The sequence below is a fragment of the Atractosteus spatula genome, chromosome 4 (assembly GCF_055471065.1).
Source record: "Atractosteus spatula isolate fAtrSpa1 chromosome 4, fAtrSpa1.hap1, whole genome shotgun sequence".
In the NCBI taxonomy this organism is placed as follows: domain Eukaryota; kingdom Metazoa; phylum Chordata; class Actinopteri; order Semionotiformes; family Lepisosteidae; genus Atractosteus; species Atractosteus spatula.
The window spans coordinates 63,126,281-63,149,343 of NC_142709.1; the positions used below are offsets into that span (position 1 = coordinate 63,126,281).

The following is a 23,063-nucleotide window of genomic DNA, read 5'->3' on the forward strand; positions in this document are numbered from 1 at the left end:
GAGTATTGTTTGGCAATATTGTAGAGGAGCACTCAAATCATCAATGATCACCCTTACTGCCTTGGTATGTGTGTATCTTAACTTGGCAAATGTGGACTTCCATTTGCATTCAGAAAGGTGCTCTTGAATGAAATGGAATGCACTCAGCAAATATCGTTTGATTTCCTAGTGTTCTATTACAAATGTTATATACAAATAATGTGTGCATCTGAATCAGTGTTTATAAGCAGATATTTACATAAGCAGTGTAAGGAGAAATCATTAGTTTTTCACGAGTAGTTTGTAGTGACTAAGTTCAATTAGGCATGGAATTAATTTTTAAATTACAGCTTCTTGCAGTTACTTTCAACATGATGAATACATAAGTGCTGGTTTATGACTGGGATTAAGATAATACAGAATATTATACAGGGTTCACAGCAACAGGAGGAGAAATATTTTTTTTCTGTGCTCCTAAAGCAATACATTGAATGTAGCTTCTGAAAAGTTGTTTTTTTCTGTGAGTACGAGAATTTTATTTTTCCTTCAGCTTACCTTAATTGAGTAGGGTGCCGTTCAGCCCTTAATAGCCATTTCAAACTTATTTTGTATGCTAAATGCAACTGAAAGGAGTCATATTCTCCTTTTTACAGCACTCTCACTCACCCTTCAAAACCATTTCTTTCAATTTATGGCATTCCATTTTTGAGCTCCAAAAGACAGAACCAAATGACTGCAAGAAAACAAATAACCCTTGCATTAGGAGACCACAAAACACTCACTCTGTTTCTATCTAGAATTAGAATAAAACAGGTATTAAATTATTTTTCTCTTTTTTGACTTGTAAATTAAACATTTCTTTTTGCTGGTGATTGCTTTATTTAATTAATGCATTTCTTATCCAGATTATATGCAAAGGGCAATATTAACTACTGTATGTGGCCTCCTCCTTCTTCAGTTAAACAAAAAAAAAAAATGCAGAGCAAGTTTTTACGACCATGTTATTTTAGCATGGAAGAAATTGTTTACATGCAGTTTGTAACAGAAACTCAAATTTCTTCATTCTGTCTCACTTTCTCACTTTAGTTGATCTTCTTCACACTGTCATTAATGCATCCACAAGAAAGACTAATGACCAGAAAAAAAGGCATTACTTCACACTCCTGTATTTTATTACATATAACACTACTGCAAACCTGTAATCTATAGGCGATCTATGATGGTAAATCATGTTGCTAGAAAGAACTTATATGATGGCCAGTCAGGATATGTTGATAGATGGGTAAATGGGCTCTTTGTTGTAACTCTCAAACTGGTAAAGCTTAATTAGACAAAGTCTCTAGAAAAAGTGCAGCTGTTCAAATACGTGAATAGTTGTTTTTGACGACAAATGCTAGATTGCCCACCCCACCCAAAGGGAAAATAATATGATTCATCTTAATACGAATTTTCCTGATTACCCAAAGTAAAAGCTAACAGTTAATTTTGATGGCTGTCCCATTTTGGAAATACACTAAGAAAGCACTCAAAATGAAAATGAAATGAGACGAAAAGAAAAGATTTGGGGATAACGTAGTAAATTAAAGCTAAAGTGTAATTTCTCAAATTTTCTCTATTTCTCCACAGCTGCTTTATCAAGTAAAAAAAGGACAAAGAGGAAGAGATTGGACAATATTAAAAGAGAGACAGACTACAGTCACAGGATCCACCAGGGAGATAATAGATAACCCCCACTAGGAATGGCTGTAATTAAGGCACATTAGTGGACCCCCACTTCCCTACAGTACCTGTAATATTAGTGGTAATTTGTGCTCTGGCTGTGCAAGGTTGCAGCTATTAGTGTCATTTCTTTATGAAACGCAGGCAAACAATGCCCTGGGCTCTTGGCTGAAACTCAGCTTCCACTTAGAGCAGCTGGTGGCTCAAAAATAAAAAAGCCATACAATTTGTAATCTCTCCTGAATTCTGTGACATCACACCCAAGTGGCATGATAAGGATGTCTTGTAGACATCTACTGTACATTACCTTGACAATGCGGTTGGCATTGCATTTTCTTCCTCTCTAGCTACACTGGATCCACAACTGTTATTGGATTGTCATTGCTCTTGTTTTTCTAAAATATAGATGGAATAAACAGTAACATACTTTTACATTTAAAAATTCTTAAACGTGTTCATAAAAAGACTTAGGAGGATATCAAAATAGTTCTTTCCAACAGGAGATATTTGCTGTGATAATTCTGTAATTTCTTTCTCAGTTTGAACAGTTGAGATAGAGGGGGAAAGGTAGAAGAAGAAAAAAGGAGGAAGATAAGCTTCTTTGAAAGATAAAGTCTTTCTAGGCAGAATACTTGACAAGATGCCAGAATAGAAGGAAATTCGAAAAGGAAAAACCACAGGGAGCCAATCTGTCACTCTCTCCCTTGGCCCCCCTTCCACAGCTAAGAGAAAATGCCAAAAGCTGTGAAAGACAGCGTCTGCCTAGCCAGTCAACTGTACAGAGCCACTGCCCTGGAAAGAAGTCACAAAGTACCATGTCCTTGCCATAATCAAAAGCACATCCACCAATGCTGATTCTTCTCACCCAATCCGGCTCTACGGGATACTTAACTAGTTTAGTCTGGTAGATTTCCACATGTCTAGTGCCCTCCAAATGTATTCATACCCCCTGATTAAATAGGAGCAATAAACATGTAATGACAGATTTTCAGAATGAATAATGTTTTGGGCTAAAAAATTATAAAAATGTTATTAGCATTGCATTGCATTTGCCATGTATAATTATTCTAAATCCAGAAAATATGAAGGTCGCATTTATTCAGACCCCTGTGATTAGTAGTTTGTAAATCCTCCCCTGGCAGAGAATACACTAAATACATGCCTTCTGTAGTAAGCTAAGAGGTTTTGGCATTTCAGAGGGGAAATTTACTAACATTATTCTATGTAGTATTGCTCTAAGTCTTTCTGTCCCTTTCTTTTCTGTTAGTTATCTGCCATCTTGAGTTAGAATCACAAATGTTCCATTGGACAAAAGTCTGAAGAATGATGACCAGTCAAGAGAGAGCATTTATTTTTGCAGTTTACTGTTAATTTTGTCAATTATGATGTAATTGTTGTCATGCTGGAATGTCCATTTTCAGCCAAGATTCAGATTCTAGTCAGAAAGAACCAGGTGTCTGGCAAAAAACATCCTGGTACATCTTGGAGTTCATGGCCAGCCTTATCTTGACAGGGGCTCCAGGACGGATAGATGCAAAACAAAGCTGAAAAATAATTGAGCCCCCTCCCCACACACACACAATACATAAATTATAAATAAACAAATACAATGCTGATGAGCATGTCCAAAAAACGAATCTTTTCGTCTGACCATAAAACATGTCGCCTCTTTTGTGGTTTGCCCTTGTGAGAAACTTCTTCCTTGCAACCCAGCTTTGAAGACAACCGTTATGCAGGCAACAGGTAATGTCTGACTGGAAGTAGAATGGTAGTTTTTGGTACTTATATCCTGAAGATGACAATATAGATTGGAGATCTCCAACTGATGCCTTTGGATTTATGGATTCACAGCCTGTGGTGCTTAGCAGGGTAGCAAATTCAGCATTTCATGGATTGTTTTATAGCCGTTCACCAATTTGTGGTTTATGCCCAATCGCCTGTAGCCTTCAAACAGCTTTCTGACCTTTACCATGATGATGCTTGCTACCACTGAATGTTTCCAGTGTATCACCTCCTCTTTTATACCCAAGGGAAACAGGAAACCTTTGGAAGCCTCTAAAGTCTATACACTGTAAAGTAGGTCCAGAGCCTTCAATTGCTCTTCCAAAAAGCAAAATGCTATTGTAGATTTGTTTTTATTGAACTTTACTTAAAGGAGTAGAGGTGTGAATAAATGTGTTCCTCTTTTTTCTGGAACTCAATTAATTATTTTGAACAAATATGACGTTGCTCTTGGTCATGCTATTATTACAATGTAAAACAATTCAAATTTAACTGAAACACATTATTCAATCCATAATATTAAATAGCATAATATATTTTGCTATTTGTTTTTCCCACTGTACTGTATAAATGGATGGGGATGGTCTGAGCACATTCACATTACATTTTAAAGCCTATGTATAGGCCTCTATAGTATATTTGGGCTTTCTGAAAGCTAACCAACCTTTTTATATGATTTTTTGTTAACACATAATGAATATCTTACATTCAGAATCCTTAATTAATTATTTAAAAAAGCAGATGGTATAATTAGTGCAACATTTACACAACATACATCTACATGTTTTATGAATATGGTTCATTTCTTTAAAAGTTGCTTGTAAACTGCCAACAGATAGGTTGAACAAGTGATCAGATAGGATTTGGGGTCAGCGAACAAAAAGGAAATTGTTTTATTGTGCTTCTTCAATGAAGTGTATACACAATGCACACTGTTCAACAACCCCTGGTCTGCAACACAATATACCCTCTATTATCAGGACAGCAAAAGTAATTTGTTGGGAAAGATTTTTTTTCCTAAGTTACACTGCAATATGACAACTTTAGTGACTGGTGGGTAAATCCGGTTTTCTAATGTTTTCAGTTACTTGAACTATTAATGAGCTAATAATAAACCATGTTTTTTTTTGATAAAGGGTGTTGTGGGACATGCATCTAGGTTATATTTTCAACCAAGTCAATTTACTGCAACCACACCTGATGCACGGCACCAAGAAACACACATATACGCACTGAACTGTGCACTCAGTATGCTGCTTCCTACATTGTGGGTACGTGCAATCACACTGGTCACTAGGGATCTTGCATTTTTGGCAGGTATTTTTCTCAGCTGTGTGCCCATCCGTGAAAACCCCAGGGATCTCACAGAATTAAATATAAAGATTTTTTCCCCCAGTTAACCCCGCACCACGTTTCCCAATGGAGAGCTCAGAAGTGGAACAGAGCCGCAATTCCCTGTCCAGAAGGGAAAATTCCAGCCTCTTGTTGCTTGTCCTGTACTAATTAATTCACAGGCTGGAAAGACAGTTGGGGCTTCGCTTGTGCCCACCTCTGTAGCAAGAGGAAATTTCAATACTGCAATAAAACAGATTTTCTGCTTTAAAAAGGAAGATAGGAAAATAATTTTAAAATACATATTGCCAAAATAATGATATTCCCGTGATGGCAGATGGCATTATTATATTAATGATGAATCTAATTCTTTGTTTTACATTTCTGCAGTTTCATTCAGAAGACAAAGAAACAAGCAAACCTAGCCCCTCTATTTCTTTTCACACCCCTCCCCCATTAATACACTTATTACATCTAGATCTTTCCCCATCTCCATGGTTGTATAAATGTAATAACAATAACTAAGGTTACAGGAGCACAATGAGGGTGAAAAATACTGCAAAGACAAGATCCTTACATTCCAGGTGCAACACCTTTTCTTCAGTCATGGATCGAGACTAATAACAGGCACTGTCTCCTTCTAATGTGACTGACTCTCCTGCTGCAATTCATCTCCCAGCATTGAAAGATGTTGTCAGTGTCCAGAGAAAATAACTCCAGACAGCCAACGTGTAAATCAGTGACTGCCAGGGCAACCATTTAATATTTGTGCAAGAGGATGTAAACATACTAATACATCTTAAGCCACTAAGTGGCTTTCCCACAGTGACACAAGCTTCTAGTGCAAGGACCTTTCTCTGTCATGAGAACAAAACGATGACAGTCCAATGGCTGAAAGGGGTGAAAGGCAAATTGTAAGGTGGGCGGGGTAACGGCTCAAAGCCAAACTCTTCTGTACTTCACTATGGCTCTTGCTGTGTGTGGGCACACATTGTCACATTGCAGAATGGTGTCCTTTGTCCATAAGATTTGCTTTATTGCCTAATGAAGTATAACATTCTCTTTAAAATGTATTCCAGCATCTGTATCTCTCTCTGACGTATGTCCTCCTAGTCCAATGCATCAGAGATTGTGAAGGGGACATACATAGTTAATACCTTTGAATTATAGATGCCTTCTGCCCGCAAAGCAATCAACCATCCATCCCGTTTCTCCAGGTGTTCTGGAGAAGGAGGCCCTTTGCTTCCCCAGGTGTTTACACGCACGCGGATGAGAGGAGAGCCTCCTGTGCATGGTGTGGAGCTGGCAGCCAGTCTGTTGGCCTCACAGGAGGGAGAAAAGGGCAATGGCCCCCTCCCGCCCGCTTTCTCCACCACCAGTTAATCAGATGAGAGGAGATTACCTTTGCCCAAGAGTCTTTCAAACTCACTTCTGCACGCCGGGCGACACTTTCTTTCATGCAATCTCTTTCGCCTGGAACCTCTCTCTCATCACTACCCCCCCCCCCCCATCTCCTTCTTTTTTCACCTTCTAAGCCTCTTGCTCTCCATAGGGTACTGTCTCCACAATTACCTCTCACGCCTGCTCGCCCTGCTGGATAGAATAGGTCAGAGGGCAGCCGGCTGTCTGAAAGCACATCTTTAATTCAACTGTAAGCAGCAACTGGCCTGGTGTGTGCCTGTCTAGTGCATGTGCCTATGCATTTTCGGAGTTCTCACATTTTTTTTCAGGCCTTTCAACACCTTGAATGTATATGCTTTTGTAATTGTACACATTAGTTTTGATTAGAAGATGAAAATTGCAGTATAAAGGATATACAGTATAAAGTGAGCATCAAAGCATCACAGGAAACCTATTTATGTTCTATTTTGTCCTTGAAACCGAGGAATACCATCTTCAGGGCTTGTCTCATTTTTTATTGATTTAATATTTAACATTTACTCTTTTTACGCTTTCAGAAGAATGAAGTATACAGAATTTCTATATTGATTAAATGTTTTCTGCATCATTTTGATTAATTGATCATTGAAATCATGCTCATTCAAGACGGATACACTGGAGTGGTTGACTGCTGCATAAGCACTAAATCACCTCATTAAGGCACCTCATTAGACAATTACATTTCTCTTTTTCAGTGAGATTCAATATTTTAAATTAGTTGGTGTTCACATCAGCAGAAAAATGGCACTCCAAAAAAACACCCTAGGTTTAGAAAGCATTCAAATCAAATAGGAGAGGAATATTCTAAAAGCCCACTATAAAATCAGAAAACCAACACCTGCACTGATAACATAGATGTTCTGGCCTGTGTTTGCAAGTCCATAAAAAAATAAATGGAAAATTTAAACCTTTAGAAATTAATTAAAACCAGAATGTATTTATTTTCTATGCATGAGACTTACAATGAACTCTGTGTGTGCAAAAGTCTTGAATACCTATTAATGGCATAATTTAAAAACAGCACATTTTCCTCCAAAAAAAAGCATTCAGAAGCCTGTAAGGTGTGATAGACATTGTTGTGATAGAAAAATGTTAACATTTTAGAGAAAATAGATAAAGACATTTATCAAGTTATTAAAGGTAACCCAAGTGCCAATCAAAAAAGCATCTTTTCAAGAATAAACTTTGATAATATATAAAATACTAATGTGCCCCACTAACAGGAAAAATCTTTATCTGCATGCGTCAAAAGCATGCATTCCTTATAAAGGATAGTTCGGGAATTTAGAAGACTGTCCAAAATCCAAACTAGTTTTTGTATTTTTTAAAAATGAAATTTAATCATATTTATTATTTAAAAAATAAATATGATTAAACCAGAAATCCAGAATGTTTCTACTGCAGCTGAGGATGTTGTGTGCTATCACCCTTCTAACACCTTCCTTTTTTAAATTACCTCAACCTGCCAGTCACTTTATTTCTAATTCTAACTGGTCACAGCTGTGAGTGTTGTGAATGGTAACAGCTTTCTAAACTCTTTCTTATCTGGAAAATGCTGTTTTCTGACAAGTAAATATGAAAGGACTAAACTCCCCTTTTTTTCTGACTGTCTCCTATACATACCATTGCCTACAGCAGATTAGCTGTTTGGGACTGAAATACCAAGGTCAGTGTAACTGCTGGATCTTCAAGATAAGTTCTGTCTGCAATTGAATGGCGATTTCTTTAGAACTAAATATAAGATTTTGCCTGTCTTTGAGCTTTCGGGACTGAGGGCAACTTTGCAAATCTAATACAGTATATTCCACAAAATTGAGACGGAAGTCTCTCTCATATAGCCTGGCTCGCTTGCTTGCTGCTTCCCTGCTCCTCACACAGACTGACATGTTGCTAGTTGTCTGCACAGCCTGCCACAGATGGGTTTGCCACAGCTCCTAAGAAACACCAGCAATTAAAACTATTGTGCCCAGATCCACCCCCCAACACAGTTCCTAACTGATGTTTTTAATTTATTTCCTTGTATTATCACTTCCTCTTAGCTTTTATTATGTAAAATGTGCTGAGAATGTGGTGGACTAGAAAAAGAATCAATCAGTAATTTTATGCACAGCTCTGTACCAATGACAACTAATGCAAATAGAGTCCAATGCAGAATGCAGTCTGATCTGATACAGACCTCAGCACCTTTGTCGATAGACCCCTTTTTTGCCAGTAGCAACAGTTTAAAAGAGCAATACTGATGGGCATTTCTGTATAGCCTTGTCAGACATGAGTCATAACTGAAGACAACTGACTTTCAATCCTCACACAAATAAGGCATCAGTCAGGCTGTGATCATCAAAACATAGCCTCAGATAATTTCCACTTCGCTGACAAACACAGACACTAGGAACAAAGGTACACTAATGTCTCCTTTCTGTTGATTGGAGATGTTTGAAAACACATTCTTTTCAGTTCCTTAATGCTCCAGATATGTAAGTAATAGTAAATAAAAAATAGCTGCTGAGGAACACTGTACTGTGTTAATATCCAGAAATCAGATGGGGATAATACCCAAATTTAATTACTTTCAACATGAGGCATTCAAAACACTACTTTGTATGTCATGATGATGTCATGTCTATTGTACTCAGGTTTGTTTAACCAACAGAAAGATACATTTTAAATACAAAGAAGAATTTTAAAATGTCCTTCTTTTGACTACAAACATGAGTAATAAGAAAAGGGAACAGCCTACAAAATATGTTGGTAGCAAAATCTGTTTATGGTAACAGATAACAAAGACAATGAATTGTGCAATTTGGTCACAAATGGAAAAGAAGCATTAAGCATGAGGCCAGTTCAGGACCGAGGAGGGGAAAGACATCATTATGCAGAGATTAATAGTGGGTGTGCTGACTAAGATACCTTGTCAGACTGTTTTTCCTGATATATTGATACAGTAAATTACTTGCTTTAGTTATCATGAACTAGACAAGCAAGGAATGGTCATATTCTTCGGTGATATGGTCATATAATGGTCATATAAGTCGGTGAAACTACTGCTATATACCACAATAATAAAAAATAAATAAAATTTCGTAACATCAAACTTTGCACAAAAGAAAAACTTTCGAAGTACCGATTTCATTTAGTATTATCAGGCAATTCACACAAGCAGCCTCAGTTCATTGTTAGTCCAATACAGGACCGTGTCACACACAATGGAGATCAGAGTATGTCTTTTAATATTAGGTGATCATCAAATAACAAAAGATTCAGCTTCCTAAATGAGATTTAATGTGGATTCATCATCTACAGCTTCATTCTAATAATGGTTACATTAATTATCAATACAAAACAGTGTGGATAATCATGTCTCAGCCACAAAGCTGGGAATAAAAGATTCCTGTGAAAATACATCTATACAAACACAGTCCTCTTCATGAAGTGACGAGCCCATTAAATAATCTAAAAAAAAACTAGAGAAAAGGAATTCAATTTCACCCACTGTGGCATGCACAAATAAAGAAGAAATAAATGCAGTGAAACCTAATCAAACAATGGTGACATCAGTGTGTTGCCAACTGTTACACTCAGAATCAAGGATGCATTTTCTCCAGCAAATCAAGGGCTACAAACAATATCATTCTGCCTTATAATGTTTCAGTGTGATGTTTCTCAAAATTATGCCATTCCTTTAGTCAGTGTTGGTTCTCATTAAACATGGTAAATTGGGCTACTGCTGCAATGCATGTAACACTGTCCTTACACTACACAAATGCTTGTATGAAAGACAAAAAGATAGCTAGAAGAAGGCTGACAAATCTATTTCTTTTGTTGTTCAGGTAATATTCTATAAGGGATATGGGAACCATATAAAGTATGCCTCTGCCACTGGAGTTTAGTAGCAGAGCTTTTCAACAAATTGCCCATACAATTTACTCAATACAGAGTTCAGAGTGTGGCTACAAGGGAAATAAGAACCAGCAAATACGTTAGGTGCAACACACTAAGCTAGCATACTTCTAAGTACAGCTCAAACAAAATCTACATTTCTAAGTTCGTTCAAACAAAGGCAAGATGTTTGCAAAGTGCCAGAATAACATCTACAGTATATTCCCAGAATCAGAGATTCACAATTTGAAATTGCGTGCTACAGAGAAGCCATTTCCACACAAAAAAGGAGTGTTATTCATTGACTTCAATGACATTATCCTCTTCCACTGAATTTAAAACACACCTAAACACCTGTCAACATTGTGCACTTTGTCTGTTACATTAACAAAATATATAAACAATTAATGATGTAAAATAATCCAATTCTTGGCTTCCTGCTTGTGTGAAAGAGCAACATATTCACAGATTTTCTCCTTCACCTTCACCGCATTTTCTTTTTATTTTTCTAAAAAAAGTTCTTGGCAGACCCAGAGTTGACTACTGTTTGTTTTTTTTTTTCATTTTGGGCAAATATACAACTGAATGGCACATAGAGAAGCTGAGCAATATTTTGAAGGGCAGAAAAACAGAGGTCAGCTCAAAGGTCTGCTATGTTTTTCTCATCTGGGAGACCTGAAAATGTTCACTGTCAAGGCCTGTCAAAGCAGCTGTTGGGTCATTTGAAGTGTTTGATGCTTGTGCGTAGTGTATATCCCAGAGTTAAGAGTTGTGGGATACATTTTCCACACACTAAACCAAAGATCAATTTTTGTAAAAAGTTTTGTAAACGTTTTGTTGACAAAAACGTTACAAAATTCTTAAATTAATTCCACGGTGCTATGCTATTTTTCCTTTCTTGTGTGCTTATATACTGATAACATTCTGACTGAAATGTTGTAACGCAGATAAAATGCTAATATAGACTTATTTTTGGACATTGTGGTTCTTCAGCGTTCACTATTCAGCTTCTGTGAACAAGGTTCTTAAACATACTGTGACAATTGTAAAACAAAAACTCTGGAATACAATGAAAAACACAAAATGTGAAAAACATAATAAATACAATAGGAACAATACAATACTGGAACTTTTTCAAAGGAGAGTTATGCTTATGCCAAGCAAGTGCATCATAACTGCAGAAAGCAGTGTTATACTTCATGGCGCAGTAAACATTCCTGCATTTCTCATAAGGGTTGTTTTTTTATGAAATATTTAAGTAATGAGAAAGAGTGAAGAAACGGATTAAATACTCACCCCTGAGGTAGGGTATGCTGTCCAGCCCAGCTCTGCTGTGGCGATGCGAGTGTCCATCACTGTTTCTATAAAGGAATATGAGAAAAAGTGTTCAATGCTTATGCTGACAATATCCATTTTCATATTCTATTGGTATGATATAACGATTTCTCTATACACCAAAATAGACAGTCACATCCATAAGTTTCTCTTTCAACCTAAATGAAGATTAAATTAAGTCTAGATACAATAGGAAGATCAATAACATAGGAGCAAAACTGGCAAAAACCAAGCTAGCACATGAACTAATCAAATAGGCCAGAGCACTCTGACTTTGCTCTTGTCAGCTTCAGTTTTCCTCCAAGAACTACAATCAACCAGTAGACTGGGCTGACTATCCTTTTTGTATTCAAACAGAACATTGGTAATGATAATCTGCTGCCATTGTACATGTGGAGATCTCAGATTAGCAGTAATTTATTTTATTTTACTATTTTCTTATAAGTATCAATAAATATTTAGTAGTAATACTTTATAATTTGTTTTCTCAAAAAACATATAGAAGAAATTGTTTCTTCAAACATCAGGACTGTGATGGCATTCTCACTATGAAAAGTTGACCGTAATCCTCTATTTCCCTTCGTTCTGGAGCGCTGCGCTTTTGCTCCTGTAGTTTCATCTAAGAATTTTCAGGGATTCCGAACATAAACCAACAGTAATGAGGGATGTGTGCAGCCCTTAATTATACAATTCCCTGTTGGGAGCCCACATTGAAAGCTTTCCTTCTGTTGCAGCATACACTTGACACACAAATGGCGTTGCGCTTGTTTACAACGTGACACAGTTGCCTCTTTTATTGAGCTCACTTCTTGACTATTCACTTGATCATGTTCAGGAGAAGAAAATTCTGTACGGTATTGTACCACAAGGTTAATTTTGAATTAAGGGAAACGAGATGTTCTCCATGTTAATCTAAAATTATTCATTGTGATTATTCACAATAGTTTTACTATTACTTAGAATCCACTAATCCGGCTGGATGTTTCCAGTTCCAAATGCTGGATGTGTCCAGTTGGGCAAATGCTGTGTTTGCATCGACTTGTTGACTAAAAATTTTTAAATAAAGGAAACACACAAAGTAGTTATATAATTGCTCATTGATGGGACCAGGCAATCAGCAGAAGCTTCTTATGAACATGTTTGTCAATGTGATCATACTATTAAAACACTTCTCAGAAGGTTAAATGAACAGTGTCACTAGATTCATCATGACATTAATGACAAGATTAATTCAATTAATTAATAAAGTGATTCAAAAGTGGTCAGAAATAGAAGAGGGGTTATCAGACTTTATTTTAACAATCACAATTTAAAAAAAATATTAGAGCCATGTAGGAGTCATATGGGTCTCAAGTAGGGCAGAGCCCTCTGAGGAAGAGGAAGTAATTAAAAGGCAGCATAACAGTCCTTTCTTTAAGCTTGCCTTCTATTAACAAACCTGTGGATGGTTTTCACACTTAAAACTGAGCTGCCTATCTTAGTAATGGTTCTTGCAGATCGTAGCCCAGAAGCACAGACAGTAAAACCGAATCGAAAGCATATCACTGCTTTCACCCACAATGGAACACTCATCCATCGCAGCACCACAGAGAAAGAGATGATAAAGAACGCCAATCTAAACTAACCAGTCTTTGGAAGGTGGTAGGAAACTGCTGTACCTGGAATAAATTCAGGAGAATGTGGGGCGAACATGCAGATTCCATAGATTCTTGCCCAAGGACAGAATCAAGCCCATGACCCTGGGTCTGTGAGCCAGGAATGTTAATCAGACTGCCGCCCCACGTGTACTGTATTCACAGAAAAGTCAATATCACACTGAAAGATGAGAACCTCTCTTAATTTAATAAACCCCATCTATCATCTGTCTAACTGTCAGCTCATTTCCAACACCAAATATACCTCAGTGAATTTGTTTTGAAAAGATTCTCCTTGTGATTTCAGCACAAAACAGGTTCTCTAATATCCCCCCACTAAAATCATCAAATAAAACCTGACAGGCTTAACATAACAAAGCTAACTGTTCTGGCACCCTCATCTTTCAATGATGCAAAGTGTGCCTGAAGAAGTTTTGTGATTGTCACGACCACAGGACTGTATCTGAGGTCCAGAATCACAGCAGAAGAAAGGCGGTCCAAGTGTTACTCTAACAAACGCTGACATTGGTGAAATGAATAAGGATGACAGGAATCCAGAGAGTTATATTAGGACTTCCTGATTAATATTTGTGGACTTTGTACATTCCTAAAAAGCCAGTATTGTTCCAGTGATAAGAGGTTCACTGCTAATATATGTTTCTACAGGTCTGAGCATTGTAACAATAGGACAGGACAGTTCACATCTTTATACTGCCCTTACTCTGTATTTAAGCAAAATACTTTATGTTTTTTCTCCTGTTTTTAAATGGGTGCATGTAACCCAAAGCATTTCTTGTCAGCCTCTTTATCCTACCAGTCATATGTTTCTCTTAGCAGTGCAAAAGGTTTCTCTCATGCAGTGGATCCAGGGAAGATTTCCTCTTGGACAAGATAGTCCAGACTCCAGCAGCAGGTTCTAGTTTATTTTGTATGCCCATAAACATAATATTGAAGTTAAAAGGAGGGGAAGCTTAAATATCTCCTTGTAATCTACTTAATGGCTCCAAACCTGCAGTTCCTGAAAGGCGTTCATTCTTGATTCAGTATTTATGTTGCATCATTTTTTATTGAACTGAGAAAACAAAAATTTACCGAAACAAGTTTTATTTTCTGGACCCTATACTATGCAACACAGGTTAGCGACACCACACAACATCAAAACATAATAAAGGTCAGGAAATCTTAGGACCCCATTCAGTCACCACAAAAACCTGTCCTGTCTTACAATGTCAAAGAAACCTCTTAATCAAGATTTTGATAACAGTAACTAAACTTTAGAGAGTAGATGAAAATAGTGTGGAAGAGTGGAAAGGGCTATTAAGAATTAGCTATTTTTTCTGCTCTCTGCTTGGTTGTTTTTTTCAACACAATTCAACACAATTAATTATAAAACTGATTAAAGGAAGGGTAAGCAATTTTAATAGCTCTACTATTGCTGTATAGTCCACTCCATACAGTTCCATGTACAGTACAGAGCAAAAATTGAACCAATAAGTTATACTTTTTTCAGCAAGAATTGGTAGAGAAATATCCAGAAAATGAACAATTGTGTAAGACTATTTTTAAGCGCTGACAATGGGCTACAACTATCACTTATGTCACCATCACTCAATTTCTTTTAGCATCCTTGTGCTGTGTCAGCTGGAGGGAGTGAGCTAAAATAGCTCTAAAATCACTCCAAAGCCAGCTTATTTTCAACATGGTCACTATACTATATAATGAACCAAGGACTGTGCTCCTCTGATTACCTGTGGGAGCAAATTCATGTCCACTAGGGGCCTCAGACAAAATCCCCACTTGAGGATAACATAATATTTTACTAGGTACTATAATGTACAGTTCCTATGCCAATGATGTTTTAATTATGGCAGATTTTTTGCCATCTAGGAGCACATGTACAGTACATGGACAACAATTTTAACCACAGTCAAGCAGGTTTGTGTAAGACTCATGAAATACTTGTTTTAATTTTTTGGAATTGCTATTAAACTACCCCAGACCTGCTAAACTGAGGAGTGCCACGTCGTTTTCAGTTACCTCTTCAGCTGAAAATCGTAAGATTGGTCCCAACAGGTATAATAATGCCCATAAATGAAAAGTGAGCAGTATCATTTGAAAGCATTATTAATCACTCTCAGAGACTCACAGAACAGGAATCCTGAGCGCAGATGGTTGAGGACAGAAAGGCTCTTTTAAAGAGTCATGTCAATCACAATGTGGGCTCACGAAATGGGCAAAAGAGCCTATTTGACATGAACCCAAAGCCCTGCCCAAAGTAGCTCTGGAGAAACAATTAAATTTTCACTGAGTCCTAAAGGAAATTCCTCTTGGAATCAATCAATAGCTAACGGCCAGCAGTTTCAACAAGGTCTACATTAAATATTGACGGCCCTGGCTCTTTGATCAATATTATGCTGCTCCCTACAATTACATATCAGCACTGGCATACACAGAATTTAATACATCAAGCACACACCTGGACGCACACAGTGCCTGCAGGGGTCTCTGTGATTAAGCGGAGCAGAAAAAAACAAAGCCATCACAAAGGTATGCAAAAATGAAATAAACCCGAGACTGAAGCCATTGCTGATTTTCTTGTTACACTGCAAATTCCATGCCGCATTTTCCAGAAAACCACAAGGCTATTGTTAATAACTAACATTGTTCTACTTTCATTCCAAGCCGTTATATAAAATATCTCAAGGGTAAAGCTCCAGCCAATTCATCACTCAATAATGCTGAAAAATTGCCATTGGGATCCTTCATCTCAACACTATTTAAGACTGCTACCTCTGTAATGATTTGGCTGTTTAGGATAGGCTCTTCATTCTTTTTCCTTCCAATTACCACATTTGATCTGAGAAGCTATTCCACATCATAAGATTTTCAGTTGCCATCAATTAAATCTACTTGTAACTGAACCATCTGAAGGCACTGAATTATTGAGTGAAAAATCAAAGTAATTTAATGCATGCTAAATGATTACCATAAAACAATGATGCTGATGCCAAGCATGGTATTTTAATAGATGCTGAAACACATTGTAAAAAAGAAAATACATTTGTTTTCCTTTATTATTAAGTCACAACTCTAGGGACACATCATTATGAGGCAAAGTTTTAAGAAAAAAATAGAATGACATTTTACAGTCATTTTCGAAGATTTCCTTGGGGAAATTATTATTGTGTGAAGGTTTTTCATTTTGTATCTCTCCACCTCGGAGTGTACATGGTGTAGGTCAAGATTGTTCAGTCCTGGTCCTGGAGGGCAAGAGTGTCTGCAAGATTTTCTACATCTCTTTCAAGGATCAGCACCTGAAGAGTGGACAGCAACTGCAAAATTGATCCAATTAAACTAATAATGAGCTGATTTACGCCATTAAGAAGCAAGTTGGAATAAAAACCTACTGACTTGCTCGCCCTCCAGGTGGGCATCCTTGGTATCAATGGAATCTGATAGGCCACCAGGGGTAACTTGCCCAAGGACCTCAAATTAATACATCTACCTGTCAGGAAAGGCAGTGAGAATTCCAGCTTGGTGTACTTTATTGTGATTCTAGTGCGTAATTTCCCATAATACACATATGTGGCGTGTCTGACCACAAGGGGCGAGATGTTTGACTGATTTGATCTGCCTTTCACAAGCTCTCAAGTAACGGTGGCGAGGGTACTAAGCATGGTAATGATCCGTGGCCGATAATTCCTCCACCTTTCCCTTGCCATTCAGTCTTGCCTGACATTTGCAATCTGAAGCACAATGTTAAAATGAGGCCTCCAGGCTGTTACAACAGGGGCAGCAATTACCGCACAAGTCATTACCCAGTCAGGCAGCTGTACATTAAATAGGAGATTTCATGACGGAACTGCAGGCTTCTACTACTGAGAGGGCCCCCATCCCAATTTTAGAAGGAAAAAAAATAAATGAGCCAGCGGACGTTAACATCTGTGTTTGGCAGATCGAGCCCATTTCCCTCCCTGAATCTCACAAGCATTGGACTTTAAACGCTAAAACTCTGACAACTCTCAGCCACGTTTGCCAACACCTTGAAATCTAAATTCACACAGTAGATTTAAGGCTGACATGAAAAAGACAGGCTTCTCGCTAGCAAGTAAGCAAATAAATAAATCCCTTAGGGGCTTTTTTAATCTGAATCTAGGCTGCACATTATTCAGAAATGTATAGTTTGAGAAATACTTTCTTTTCCACTTCTGATTTTGGCACTCTTTAAAAATTTCTTAGAAACAGAACCTAATGTGTTGGTAGAGTGTCATCTCATTTCTCCCTGCTGATGATGGACAGCATTAGGTTTTGCAGGATGGGATGTGCAATGTACTGTACAACAGGAGAGATAGTCTACAAAAGCCTCACTGTCTCTTTGCTCTGTTCCACTGAGTGAGCCTGACTTCCCATGTTAAAGAAAGAGCATGGCTGATGAAATGTAAATGCAGACTTCTTACCACCTATTTTGATGTGCTGCTGAACTATACATTACAGAAATGCACTTGGACATCAAGCAAAACAAAAACTTGGATTCAAACGGATCTGTACATGTTGTGTCATGGTGGGGTGGTGGTGCCAGCATACTGTACATTGGAATTTAAACCATAATAAATGCAAACAGCCTCAGAACGCACTTTCGAGAGAAAAAGTCCTTTAAGTGTAAAGATGTCAAAGTTATGTCTTAAGAAATCAAAAGGGAAACTCTTGAGGAAAAGTACTAAGCAGCTTGTGCCAAAGAAATAAATACAGTAGGTGAGAAAGTGTCAGGGAAATGGTGTCTGCAGAGGTGTTAGTGAGACATGTCCTGAGAGGAACTCTGCGCTGGTTATAGGTGGCCACCTGAGACAAGATACCCTCCTAAACCTTAGTGCGCAAAGTCGGGAATTCACCCAAACATCTGAGAAACAGCCCCATCTGGAAAAGAGCAAGGAGGGTCTGCTGGTGGAAAGCAGACATGGAAGAGGCAGGGGTGTTAATGTACTGGAAGAAATCGCTGCACATACAGAATCACATGCAGCGTTTGTACTCTTAAATCTTAAAGGTCACATAGTTATGGGTCTTGCAAAGTCATCATATGTTTTCCATTCCCAATATTTTACTTCCTTATGTACTGTATATCTGCCACATAAAACATACTGATAGAAGATAATTGGGAACTTCCTTTAAACCCAGGTACTGTATATGGTTACTATTAGTCACACAGTACTATCTGATACTGTTAGTGGAAGTCTGAGAATTTCAGTATTAGTATATTCCAGAAACCTGGTAAAAATTAATGGTCCTTAAATAAGTAAACAGATCTGTCTTTCTTCTCTTGATTGAATGAAATAAAGAATGCCACATAAGAAGTTTGGTTTCTTCTCACCCAAATTAAGCAACAAAAATAACAAACATATATAGAAAACATTACCTGACGCTCATAACATGCATGTATAGTGAGATTAGTGAAGACTAATGTCATGTGCGTATTAGCGAAGACTACTGCGGTGAGTTAAACAAGTAACAAAGTGAGTATTTACTGTATGCATCAAAATCTCAATAATTGAACTATTTTAATTGAACAAATTCAGTAATACACTGATAAAGCCTAGGGGGCATTTAAGGGACTAGAAGCAGAGCTGTTTACTTTCCACAATAATTGCAATTAGAACAAGGATGTTACAAGGTGTCCCACCAGATATACAATGTGTATGAATTTCACACACACAATAGTCAAACTTTATAGAATTAAACCCATAGGCACTGCAAGCTCCTACACTATTAAGAAAGCAACCCACTTCCAAGTGAAGTGAAGTGAATTAGTTGAACCTGACTGGATAGAACTCATACATGGTATTCTCTATTCCCCACTGACTGCAATGTTAAATGGTGGACAGTGTCCTGAAAACCCTTGGCAAATGCTACTGCAGAAACGAGGCACAGATAAATCGCAGACATACTGTACACGCATTTAATCAAATCCTTCCTTTCAATTGGGTGTTTTAAAACAGGTGTTGCACCCCTCCCACACCCCCTTCCCTCCCTAGGTAACTCAGCATTCGGTGAGGAATGCCCTCCGGTCAAGAGGTATGATGGTGCATCATTTGCATTCATTAATGCTGAATTCCCAGCCTGCTATTCAGAAACAGGGCAGAGGTGCAATCTTTAATTTCTCTACCATTCTGGCATTATTATTATTCCTGTTGGCAGATGACTTTTTGGTCTTCAAGGCAATGTGATTTTTTTCTTTTTTTCATCAGTCAGCAAAGAGCTTTGTGTGACAACAAAAGGCAGGTTATGCATGTACGAGGCAGTATGCAGTCCCTGCCTGGCAGGCTCAGTCTTTGTGTGCGAGAGGTAGGATGGCCTCTGACTTTGCCGAGCTGCTCCAGTGTGTGACCCTGTGTTCAGAGCATTCATTAGAAGGCAACTGTGCTTCCAATTAGAGTGTTCATTTCCTATTCAAGCATGACTCCCTAATTATATTTGCAGAGAAGGCAATTCCCCAGCATTATCAAACCCAAATGCTCCTGGCAAAGCCTCCCTTTTAAGGCAATCATTAGCGCCACATACAGTGATTCTGACAGCTAGCTAGGTGGCACCCAGAATCTAAAGGAGGACTCACATGGATGCATTATAGAGTTTAGTGTTGCTGCTAATGGCTGAAGACTACTGGTGTCCATACTTTTTTAAATGGACCTGAAAGTCAGCTAGGCAAAAGAACCAGTGACTCAAAAGATAAAATCTCACAGATCTGTAACCATTTAAAGCTATCCATTAGACTAGTCCATTCAGACTACTCCCTTAAGAAGTGCAACATACATTACCATCCCACACCCCAAGTATGAGCTGAAGCAAGGTCTGGTAGCAGATTGCTGCATTTCAGCTAAGGTGGCAGGAACGTGGCTACTGACTGAGAACTGCAAAGATACCACCACAGTCTTCAATTACGGCTCTCTTCTTGAAGTTGCAGTTTTAATATATATTTTGCCAATTAGTAATGTGCTTGAAATTATATATGTATGATCCTTTCGAAAATCCTGAAGCTAAAATGTAATTCTGATCTATTTTGTAGTGCCAGACCAACAAATGATGTTCATTTATCACAATGCATGTAACAGCTGTTCAGAATTAATAACAGCTTAATGGCACAAAGCTAGTGGAAAGAATCTATAATTACAAATGTAATTACAAAGTTTTTTTATGCTGCCTGAGCTAGTCATTACTGCTGATGCCTTATATGTATTAATAATCAGCAAACAACCTAAAATACTATTTTTTAAACTGCTGAGTTTTCAAGAAGAAATGCGGTCCATCATCATGGTGTTTTAATGCTTGCTGCAGAACTAAAAAGAAGGATATTCACTTATATTATTCAAATGGTTTTGAAACTCCTTTCATTAAGTGGGTATTACTAACCTTTTAAATATATAACCAGCCTTCTGCTTATTACTAGCATTAGCAAAACGTAAGAGGTCAAACTAGTTTTGACCACCATCAATTATTACAAAGGGAAAATATGCAAAAACCAGTTATCTAGAAATGTTCATTAAGAAATGAAGCTAAGAGCACTGGGCTGGAACTATAATCACCTGATTCTGTCCTCAGTAATTGCGTAGTGTGCCCCCATCAAGCAATCTGTCTTTTGCAAATGAGCACCCTAATTGGCATAACACAAACTTACCCAAGATCATCTTCTTTTCTTTGTTTTTTATTACCTTTTCATTCCCATAGTTGTCTTCTCTTCATGTCACCTATCTAAATCACTCTAAATCACAGAGTGTACTAACTATAGCTCAGCTGATCATTCTGCACATGTGCAATCAATGCAAGCGGTACAAACTGCACATGGAGAAATACTTTCAGTAAAGCAAAGAATATGCTTGTGTAGATTGTTTTTAGGGCAGGGAACTGTGCCTCCGTATTTACACAATTATACGTATTTTGCCAACATTTTCTTTCAAATTTATTCCTTTATTCAATTTGTTGTTTTTTTTTTATATTAGTCTTTTTTCAAGTACTTGTCACTGATAGAAATAATACATGAAAAATAAACTATGGCTAATTAATCTAGAAATCTACATTTATTGTAATTCAGAAATAGAGCAGATGCTTGAAATATAGAGGAATTATAGGTTGGAGTTAAAAGACTATGAACAGGAGTGCTGTAGCCTTTGAATATTTAAGATCAGTCCCTTTGTTCGAAGTGTTAAAACCTAGCATATAAATGGATCATTTTCACCTGCTATTTATCTCTATTCTATACAGTATCTTTCCTCTGTACGTAAGAGAGACTGGGCTGTGAAATTTCACTGTGTGTGGAGTATGTATGGACACCATGTTGGGAAATAAAGTCCCATCAAGGATCATTGCTGCAGTTTGAATCCCCTTTGGTCAAACTGGGGACCTAAGAACTACAGTAAGTCTCAAAACCTTTGACACCCCCTTCCTGTGCTGCCCCCCAACTCCTGCCCCCCTCCCCTTCACTGCCTAAAATAAATTAACATTGAAATGGCACTTAGTCTCCAGTGTATTCCTCCTTCCTGCAGAATCAAACTAATTATGAGTGAGCTTCTGAAGGCACCATTAAACATATTAAGTCATCAGCCATGGGTCAAAGGAAACGGTTAAGTAAAAGACTCCGCTTCTGATTGAAGAAATTGTCACTTCGTTCAGAGGTCTACTGCCACGTCCAAAAGGACATAAGGGAACCAAAACCAACAGCATTAATGGTGTACCTTAGAGTGTACTGACACCAAGACACGCCCAATTTGCTTTGCTTTGTCTTGGATTGGGTTTAATGCACTGTAGCCCATCAATCTCACAGACTGGCAGTCAGAGCACACAGACTCGTCCATATTAATTATAGGTGCAGTACAAGACTAAAAATATAGTAAACATGATCAAACTGGTAGGGTTATGAATCTTTTGTAATATTAAAATATGTTAGTTTTTTTAGGGTTTATTAACATTCTTCAAAGATTTTTTTGAAGAACGTTCAAGACTGATCCTTGTAACAATGCATTACCCCAGGAAAACTGTGGGGTAAACCTGACAAAGGAACCCACCTACAGCATGGTGTCATGGAGGACATTTGCTCTTGTGGGCAGAGCAGTGATACAGTGAAATATACAGTACATATTTCTGAAGCCAATTAGCACATCTATTCTGTTCAAGAATTCCAAATCTAAATATCAATTAAAGTACCAACAAATGACCTGTTCCCCCCCAAAAAGTAACATTCTATCTTTCCAATCAAGATAAAATAATTAAAATAATTCAATCTGTATGTATATCCCTGGATCATCAAGCATTTGTAAAGTATGTAATGGGATTCTGCTACTGCGTGAGGGGAATAATCAAAAAATGTTTTTTTTCACTAACTGGTGTAAACACTTGTGTGTAGAGGAAGGTAAAAATCTCTCAATTACCCAAAGGTGCTTCCAAATATCAACAGCTCCCACTAGAGTGACTGAAAGGTTCCTTGGACTTTTGTTGTTTGATTGTTGTTTTGGCAACAAGCACATAAACGCTTATTTACTTGTCAGTTATAAATTAATACACGTCTTTCTGGTATCCAATTTTTAGTATTAAAAAAATAGCTTGCAGTATCTCCTGTAAGTACTTTACAGAATCCCTAACTAACAATCCTACTGCAAAAAACTTTATGAAAATAGCCTAAAGGTTTCTACAGAAATGTCCCAGTTCTCTAGAGAACCCTTTATAGTCCTTAAAGACCTAGAGAAACCTTTACCTCTATAGACTATTTGTAAAGGGCAAGAAAGTATTGGTGGTTTTTAGTATGTCCTGAGTTTTGCTTTAAGGAAGTCTTATTCTTCATTGGTTGCACTATTTATTTCAGCACAACCCACACTGATTGCCAGAGAGATTGGGTGATTTGCAGTTTGATAACAGAGCTTTAAGAGCCAAGGTAACGACATAATAATCAGGTACCCTGTCTTTCATCTTCAAAACAACAGAGATCAA

The 23,063-nt window shown here is 37.6% G+C and overlaps 1 protein-coding gene across 2 annotated transcripts in view; it reads right to left on the reverse strand.

Moving 5' to 3' along the window:
• The window catches only part of ephb1 (EPH receptor B1), a 207,052-nt gene that overhangs the window by 128,454 nt on the left and 55,535 nt on the right, over positions 1–23,063 (reverse strand). For both annotated transcript variants that reach the window (XR_016090951.1, XM_088913568.1), the window contains exon 2: positions 11,425–11,489. Coding sequence is in view for 1 of the 2 variants with exons in the window: in XM_088913568.1 (XP_088769694.1) it covers positions 11,425–11,489 (65 nt within the window). In the remaining variant the exon portion in view is untranslated. The remainder of the gene's footprint in view (positions 1–11,424; positions 11,490–23,063) is intronic.